Source organism: Misgurnus anguillicaudatus, chromosome 12 (assembly GCF_027580225.2).
Source record: "Misgurnus anguillicaudatus chromosome 12, ASM2758022v2, whole genome shotgun sequence".
Taxonomy (NCBI): domain Eukaryota; kingdom Metazoa; phylum Chordata; class Actinopteri; order Cypriniformes; family Cobitidae; genus Misgurnus; species Misgurnus anguillicaudatus.
This window is the reverse complement of record NC_073348.2, coordinates 26,625,256-26,634,674: the sequence shown is the minus strand read 5'-3', so window position 1 is coordinate 26,634,674 and position 9,419 is coordinate 26,625,256. Positions and strand designations below refer to the sequence as shown.

Here is a 9,419-nt window from a genome sequence, read left to right as displayed (position 1 = left end):
ATATTGTAGGATTGTAATACATATTTCAGTCAGTAATGCGGTCCATGCATCTTTACAAGAGATTTTAAGAGATGAACTGTTTGTAGGTTCTTTATGACTCACACTTAATAAAGAGCTGCAAACTTTAAACACAATGTCACATGATCTTGGACTTCACACATAGACCTCACTTCCTTTACAATTCTACCGTATGCTAAAACCAGCATCAGTATGCAAAAAACACCAAAGCTGCAAAGAAGTACATTCAGCTTTAGCACTATTTATTAAAAACTAAAAAGTACTGTAAGATGGGAGAGATTATTTATGATAATGTGATTATCAACACTGAGTCTGAGGGACTGAACAGAGAGAGAATAGAGATGATGGTGGCCATCTATGATTGTGCAGATTCTTTGAGAGATCACGACTTCAACACAGAAACAAACACAAACCAAAAACTTCAGCGTACAGGTAAGAAACAGTAATTTCTGTGTTAAAACACACACACACACACACACACACACACACACACACACACACACACACACACACACACACACACACACACACACACACAAAAAAGTTAAATCATAATTAATCTTTTGTCTATCTGTGCTGTAATACACGGGGAAGATGTTTTTTTTCATTTATTAATTTAATCAGTTACAGTGTGTTTGGTGCTGCTGTGTGTTCTTCTACTGACTGCAGTCATAGTGCTGTGTGTCCTGATCTATACAAGCAATCAACAGTGTCAAATCAAGAACAAAAACCTCACGGAAGAGAGAGACCAGCTACTAACCAAATATACCAACATCATAGAAGAGAGAGACCAGCTACTAAATAAGAATCACAACCTCACAGAAGAGAGAGATGAATTAATAGCCAAGTATAATAATATTACTAAACTAAATGAGCACTTGAATCAGGAGAAAAATAAACTGTGGACACAACTTAATGGTAATCTTAAACTACAAAACATCTCAAATATTCAATATTAAAATGTTTGCAGTAAATACAACATGCATGTTGTTAATACTATTGTAAGTTGTGTAGTAAAGTGTGGCCAGAATAAAATTAACAGCCAAACTGGTTGTTTCTACAGCTAGATGGATTTACTATCAATCCAGTTTGTACTTCATTTCATCTGAGAAGAAGAGCTGGAGTGAGAGCAGAAGATACTGTATAGAGAGAGGAGCAGATCTGATCATCATTAACAACAAAGAGGAACAAGTGAGTAAAGTTTGGCCTTCAAAAGTAAATTAAATCATATACGCTTCTTTAAAGGTTCATGGATATGGTTATGGTAATATTAATAATAAGTGTTATATAAAAATAATATTTCCTATATAACTGCTATATAGATGTAAATGTAACCATGTACAGCATGTACTTTATATGGGGGAGTAAAATGAACACTTGATGACATCAATTTTGTTGTTTTTTCATCTTATTAGGATTTTATTAAGAATAATTATGCTAATGACGGACTCTGGATTGGTCTGACTAACACCGATTGGGAGGGCAGATGGAAATGGGTTGATGGCAGCACACTAAGCTATAGGTGAGAAATCACTAAATTTATCAGATTATTATCCAATAAATGATTTTTACAGTCAGTATCATATCACACAGAAAACAACACTGAAGATCTAATTATGATCTATAGTTTCAGCTTCTGGAGGTCTGGAGAACCCAATGGTGGTAGAAGAGAGAACTGTGTTTTGACTTATTCATCAGGGTGGGCTGATTACCCCTGTAATGATGCTTTTAAATGGATTTGTGAGAGAGCACAGTAGCAACTTTCTTTAGACATTTGTTTTTAAATGTAGTTCTAAACGTAGGTTCAGGAGGAGCCTAAACATTCAGGCCTGTCAATCCTCATTATGAGCGTATATAAGGCAGCCTCCAGGCCTCTGCGTCCAGCTGCAATTTTTCCAGCATCCCTCCTCATCTCCATCTCCTGCTTCACTGCTCTCTTTCTTCCTCTGTGCAGTTCTTTTGCATGGGGGGGGGGGGATTTGAACTTGGGGTATGAGCCCCAGCCTCAAGTTCAGAGCTCCCTTTGAGGACGGTGGGTGAATGTGCATCCGAACTATAGTAAAGCAGTAATTAAAAAAAAAACACATGTTATGGATTCACCAGGCTCCACCTTTGCTCTAACACCACGTTCACCTTCACCTAAGTTTGAAAAACTTGCACCTGCCCCTCATCAGCTCATCTCATCTCCACAGTATGCATGGACACACTTCAGATGCACTCACTGTCTTACAGTATCTCGCTTTGAGTTATGGACTCTGTGCTTGTTGGAGTACACTTATCTTTAGTGATCATGATCTCTGTTATCCTTTGTGTCTCCCTGAAAGTCCTATCTAGTACTTTTCTATCATGTTCGTGCTCCATCTTGGTTACTCCTATGAATGGTTACCTCCATACTTTGCCATTTGATCTCCTGTCAGCTGCAACTGGGGTGTGTAGTCCTGTCCATTACCATTGCTGTCAATACCTGCAAAGATAAGAGACTGTATATTCATCCATTTATTGTTAGTATTATCTGCTCTACCCCTGTGTGTGTGAAAGCTTACTTGTTTGCTGTTGCTCCTCTACTTTGTAAATAAACTGGTTTACTAGCATCTGTGCATCACATCTCTGCACATACTTACAGTGTTGTCGAGTTCCTCCTGTTTTAAAAACGCGTAACTACTGTGCTCGCTTCGTCTTCGCGTTCGCGCAAGTCTCAAATCAAACAGTGATTGACAGCTCTCTGGTCCAATGGTGCTGTGGGCATTTTCAGGTTGACAGTAAATCTAGCTGACCCAATGAGATTGGAGGGGGGGCACCAGGGGGGGGCAATCATATTCCGGGGGGGGTGCGACCCCATGCCCCCCTTCTAGACACGCCCCTGGTTGACGCGCCTACATGCGTCTTTATTCTGATATGGGTTAAAGTATAAGTATTAGTCCAGTCTGGTTTGTTAGAAATGCTTGTACACATTAATTATCAAAATCTGTTAAAAAAATAAACACATTTATTCATGCAAGATGTTGTGTGACTCCTGTTAGCATTTTAAAACAATGCACATTAGGTCTAATGTTTGCATATTTAGATCATTATTTATGTATTTTTGTATGTTTATCTGTGAAGTCTATTCATTCCTTAGTTTTTAAAGCAACACTGTAGCGTTTTACCTAAAATAATGTATCTAAAATTATTTCAGTGATAGAACAACTTTTAACTGGACAAATTGTACTGTTGCTGCAACCTGAGCAGCCTCCTAGCTGCTACAAGCACACTCTGAAAGTGGCGGTGGAGGGTAGAAAACACAGCCCCGCCCCTCCCCCTGACTGCAGAAGAGTGTCTGATACCAGGCACTGTTGCGCTTTTCAACCACATGGGGGAGCTGTAAGTCATTTTTACATGGAAACTACATAGTGTTGCTTTAAACAAAATCTGTTGAGTTGTTTGTTATAGTTTATCTGACAGCTATTTTGGTTTTATTTTATGCATAATTTTAAATTTGTTTCCCTGATGTTCTACATCTTTTAAAAATAATATATTTGGCAGTAGACCTTCTTTTCTAAGTACTAATGTAACAGATTAAGAACTTTTTAGAAAACATGTGTCAATGTTACAATTAGGAAGTATTCTGATGAGTGTTCCAGTAATGTAGGCTACATGTGGCAAAAATGTACAGCTATAAGATAATACGTGTTTTAGTTAACATTTTGTTTATAGCTACATTTACGCAGAGACTGTCAATGTTTTTTTTATGAACGGGATGACAGGGCCCCCTCACAAAGTTGCTTAGGGCCCCCAGAAGGCCAGAATCGGCTCTGCCCATGACCCTATCGCTGGATCACCACTTTTACTTCCTTGGATCACTTTTGATAGGTACTGCAGACCAGGAACACCCCACAAGAGCTGCAGTTTTGGAGAATCTCTGACCCAGTCGTCTGGCCATCAGCAAATAGTTTAAATGACCTCATCCCACACGATGTAGCAGAATCTTTTATTGTTATCTTCTATGGGGTGGTTTCCAGGACAGGGATTAGCTTAAGCCAGGACTAGGTCTTAGTTTAATTAGGAAATATAACTAGTTTAACAAACATGCCTTACTAAAATCATTAGTTGTGTGCATTTTGAGACAAAACAAAGGACGTGAATGTATTTTAAGAAATGTCAGGGCAGGTTGTTTTCAGTTTAGACAGCTCTTACGTTTATTTTAGTCTAGGACTAGTCTAATCACTGTCGGGGAAACCGCCCCTATATCTACATGTATATCTATAATAGGCGTCTCTATGCACAATTTATGAAATCTCTTTTCGGTTTCAGAAATTTCAAAGGGTATTCAAATTAATCAATGCAACAATTATCTAAACCAGTGGTTCTCAACTCCAGTCCTCGGCCCCCCCTCCCAGAACATTTTAGATGTCTCCATATATAAAACACCTGATTCAGTTCATCAGCTTGTTAGTGTGTTAATTAAGGAAACGTTTCAAACATTCTGGAAGGAGTCTGATGAGTGGAATCAGGTGTTTCATATCAGGAGATATCTAAAACATTCTGGGAGGGGGACCCAAGGACTGGAGTTGAGAACCACTGATCTAAACCATTTGTGTACATGTAAAACTTGTTCTTTTAAACTTATGTAAATATTTCTCACACTTAAGAGGTGAATATAAGTGTTCACACCTCAACACTGGGGCTTCCGTTTTGCTTCTTAGTTTTACTAGGGCTGTTTCTCAATATGGAGCATATATTTATCTTCAGCGATCTTGCGTCCTTGTGTTCTCACTCTACATCATCATTAACTGTTGAAGATCAATTCCAATTCTGAAGAACACAAGTACAGATGACGCATGAAAATACCCGGATGTGTTCTTGATATCTATGCATCGAGTGCAGACTTGCTCTCTGTAATCTGGGGAGGTCAGGTGACCAACAGGAAGATCGCACACATCTCAATTCTCACAAGTGTGTTCTGTGTTCTCGTGACCTTTTGAGTTCATTCTTCCAAGGTCGGCTAGAAAGACCAATCTCCACGACAGCGCAAGTTGAGAAACAGCCTAGAACTACCTCTACAGATCAATACAAAAACAACATTCAGCTTTAGCAGAGTTAAAATGTTGGATTATAAAGTACTAGAGTTGACTGAGGTTATTTATGAAGGTGTTTGCAGGAGTGAGTTTCAGAGAATGAAGACGGACAGAATGAAGTTGATGCTGGAGATCTGTCATGATGTGAGAGATCAAGACCAACACCAACCACTGCAGTGTACAGGTAATGACATTCATTTCTAAAAGCATGAGTACAGATTAAACTGGTACAATTTGTGCATGTTTCTATCTGTGTTGTAATTAAAAAAGACAAATATGCACATATCATTTTCAGGAAGTGAGTGTGTAAGGATGAGAAGTTACAGATCAGTGTGTTTGGTGCTGCTGTGTTTTCGTCTACTAACTGCACTCTAAAAAGTGGTGCTGCTAAATACTGTAGTACTAAAAGCTTATTATTATATTCATAGGGGAACCGTTTTTCGCACTACAGAGCATCTATAGCACCTGCAGAACCATAAGTGGTGCAAAAGCATGACAATAAAGCACAACATGGTTCTACATAGGTGTTTAGCATCATTTTGTTTGTAGTGTAGTGCTATGTGTCTTAAATGATACAAACATGTGTCACATCAAGAGCAAAAACCTGAAGAGAGAAACCATTAGGGTGTTTCACACTGGGCTTGTTTGCTGTAGTCTGAGCCCAAGTGTGTATGTTCCCACAATGTTGGTCTGGTTTCACACTCATTAGATTCTATCATCCCAGGTTCACTTCCGTAATCTCATGTCATTACCGTCGTACAACAGGACGTAAACCCATTGCAACTTATATATTTTGTTGTTTAGTATGCTGATGTTGTCATGCACAGCAGAGAGATCTACAGGTGTGCAAATGTTTTTAAAAAAAATGGAATTCATCAGTTGTCATTGTACTTTTTTTCTTGAGTTCTTTTTTATTGCAGAACTAATCAAACATGAATTCAGGGAAAGACAAATGCTGTATCATTGATAATCACAATAATAATACAGTTGTCAATGTATTCGTGCATTGTCCCTACTGAAAAATCCAGCTAAGACCAGCATAAGCTGGTGAGCTGGTTTTAGCTGGTCCCCAGCTTGGTTTTGCTGGTGTAGGAAGCTGGTTTTGCTGGTGTAGCAAGCTGGTCTAGGTGTGTTTTGGTCACATTTTAAGCTGGTCTAGCTGGACTTAGCTGGTCATGCTGGAATACCAGCTGGCCCACCAGCATGACCAGCTTTGTCAGGCTGGGAGGACCAGCATAAACCACCTTAAACCAGCTGGGGCCAGCTACCAGCTTGTGCTGGTTTTGGCTGGATTTTTCAGTAGGGGTGGAAATGAATGATTGATGTCAGTGGCTAAAAGCATGCGCAGGTTACTTTGCTTCCTGAAAGAGTGCACACACCCACATGCAGATGTCATACAGAAAAAAAACACACTGGTCTCACAACCAATTCGGCCAGCTGCTCCATTTGTTTTAATTTGTTATCTGAAGTCGACACCCAGGTAACCGCTAAAATGTACGTTACATTTAAAATTGACTGACATAACTTTTTTTTTTCGACAAGTTAAAGGTCAGTTTGCCCTCTAGCCAGACCAATAACCAAACATTGATCGTAAGTTAACTTTGGGTCAATCGCGTAACAATTGCAATGTGAGTGTCTGATGAAAACATCTATAGCTGTCAGTGCTGATAAACATTAGTTTTTTTTTGTTTACACAAGATGTTTAGAATGTAAAGAAAGAGTTATGGTGCAAATTTTTAATAGCTTAATAATTGTAGTTGAAAAACTGAAGGGACCTGGTTACATAAAAATGTAACAGTGCACTGAGTTAAAGTTTAAAAGATCATCCAAAGTCAAAAACTGTATTCAGGATAAAAGTAACTTGGTATTTAATTGTTCGCTTTATATATCCTTCAAAAGTTTTGAAAATGTGTCTGTTGATGCTATGTAAATTCAAAAATGAATAGTCTATACTGTATATCCATCATAATCCAAAGCCACATATTGTAGGATTGTAATACATATTTCAGTCAGTAATGCGGTCCATGCATCTTTACAAGAGATTTTAAGAGATGAACTGTTTGTAGGTTCTTTATGACTCACACTTAATAAAGAGCTGCAAACTTTAAACACAATGTCACATGATCTTGGACTTCACACATAGACCTCACTTCCTTTACCATTCTACCGTATGCTAAAACCAGCATCAGTATGCAAAAAACACCAAAGCTGCAAAGAAGTACATTCAGCATTAGCACTGTTTAATAGAAACTAAAAGTTACTGTAAGATGGGAGAGATTATTTATGATAATGTGATTATCAACACTGAGTCTGAGGGAATGAACAGAGAGAGAATAGAGATGATGGTGGACATCTATGATTGTGCAGATTCTTTGAGAGATCACGACTTCAACACAGAAACAAACACACACCAAAAACTTCAGCGTACAGGTAAGAAACAGTAATTTCTGTGTTAAAACACACACACGCAAAAAACAGTTAAATCATAATTAATCTTTTGTCTATCTGTGCTGTAATACACGGGGAAGATGTTTTTTTCATTTATTAATTTCATCAGTTACAGTGTGTTTGGTGCTGCTGTGTGTTCTTCTACTGACTGCAGTCATAGTGCTGTGTGTCCTGATCTATACAAGCAATCAACAGTGTCAAATCAAGAACAAAAACCTCACGGAAGAGGGAGACCAGCTACTAACCAAATATACCAACATCATAGAAGAGAGAGACCAGCTACTAAATAAGAATCATAACCTCACAGAAGAGAAAGATGAATTAACAGCCAAGTATAATAATATTAATAAACTAAATGAGCACTTGAATCAGGAGAAAAATAAATTGTGGACACAACTTAATGGTAATCTTCAACTACAAAACATCTCAAATATTCAATATTAAAATGTTTGCAGTAAAGACAACATGCATGTTGTTAATACTATTGTAAGTTGTGTAGTAAAGTGTGGCCAGAATAAAATTAACAGCCAAACTGGTTGTTTCTACAGCTAGATGGATTTACTATCAATCCAGTTTGTACTTCATTTCATCTGAGAAGAAGAGCTGGACTGAGAGCAGAAAATACTGTAGAGAGAGAAGAGCAGATCTGATCATCATTAACAACAAAGAGGAACAAGTGAGTAAAGTTTGGCCTTCAAAAGTAAATTAAATCATATACGCTTCTTTAAAGGTTCATGGATATGGTTATGGTAGTATTAATAATAAGTGTTATATAAAAATAATATTTCCTATATAACTGCTATATAGATGTAAATGTAACCATGTACAGCATGTACTTTATATGGGGGAGTAAAATGAACACTTGATGACATGAATTTTGTTGTTTTTTCATCTTATTAGGATTTTATTAAGAATAATTATGCTAATGACGGACTCTGGATTGGTCTGACTAACACCGATTGGGAGGGCAGATGGAAATGGGTTGATGGCAGCACACTAAGCTATAGGTGAGAAATCACTAAATTTATCAGATTATTATCCAATAAATGATTTTCACAGTCAGTATCATATCACACAGAAAACAACACTGAAGATCTAATTATGATCTATAGTTTCAGATTCTGGAGGTTAGGTGAACCCAATGGTGGTAGAAGAGAGAACTGTGTTTTGACTTATTCATCAGGGTGGGCTGATTACCCCTGTACTGATCATTTTAAATGGATTTGTGAGAGAGCACAGTAGAAACTTTCTTTAGACATTTGTTTTTAAATGAACTTCTAAGTGTAGGTTCAGGTGGAGTCTAAACATTCAGGCCTGTCAATCATCATTATGAGCGTATATAAGACAGCCTCCAGGCCTCTGCATCCAGCTGCAATTCTTCCAGCATCTCTCCTCCTCTCCATCTCCTGCTTCATTGCTCTCTTTCTTCCTCTGTGCAGTTCTTTTGCATGGGGGGGGGGGGGGGGGGGGGGTTTGAACTTGGGGTATGAGCCCCAGCCTCAAGTTCAGAGCTCCCTTTGAGGACGGTGGGCGAATGTGCATCCGAACTAAAGTAAAGCAGTAATTAAAAAAAAAACACATGTTATTGATTCACCAGGCTCCACCTTTGCTTTAACACCACGTTCACCTAAGTTTGAAAAACTGGCACCTGCCCCTCATCAGCTCATCTCATCTTCACAGTATGCATGGACACAATTCAGATGCACTCACTGTCTTACAGTATCTCACTTTGAGTTATGGACTCTGTGCTTGTTGGATTACACTTATCTTTAGTGATCATGATCTCTGTTATCCTCTGTGTCTCCCTGAAAGTCCTATCTAGTACTTTTCTATCATGTTCGTGCTCCATCTTGGTTACTCCTATGAATGGTTACCTCCATACATTGCCATTTGATCTCC

General features: G+C 38.3%; 1 protein-coding gene and 1 pseudogene across 1 annotated transcript; both read left to right on the top strand.

Moving 5' to 3' along the window:
* Positions 1-287: 287 nt before the first annotated feature.
* LOC129446288 (uncharacterized) lies at positions 288-1,873 on the top strand. The gene is made up of 5 exons (XM_073873706.1): positions 288-450; positions 643-936; positions 1,082-1,209; positions 1,434-1,540; positions 1,652-1,873. The coding sequence occupies exons 1-5, from the start codon at positions 288-290 to the stop codon at positions 1,773-1,775; spliced, it is 816 nt and encodes a 271-aa protein (XP_073729807.1). The 3' UTR covers positions 1,776-1,873.
* A 5,457-nt stretch (positions 1,874-7,330) lies between these two features.
* On the top strand, positions 7,331-8,762 carry LOC129446978 (uncharacterized; annotated as a pseudogene).
* Positions 8,763-9,419: the final 657 nt, after the last annotated feature.

Coding starts and splice junctions, on each gene's coding strand:
- LOC129446288 (XM_073873706.1), top strand. CDS start 288: ATGGGAGAGATTATTTATGATAATGTGATTATCAACACTGAGTCTGAG. Junction 937..1,081: donor ACTGTGGACACAACTTAATG/GTAATCTTAAAC, acceptor TTGTTTCTACAG/CTAGATGGATTTACTATCAA. Junction 1,541..1,651: donor GGCAGCACACTAAGCTATAG/GTGAGAAATCAC, acceptor CTATAGTTTCAG/CTTCTGGAGGTCTGGAGAAC.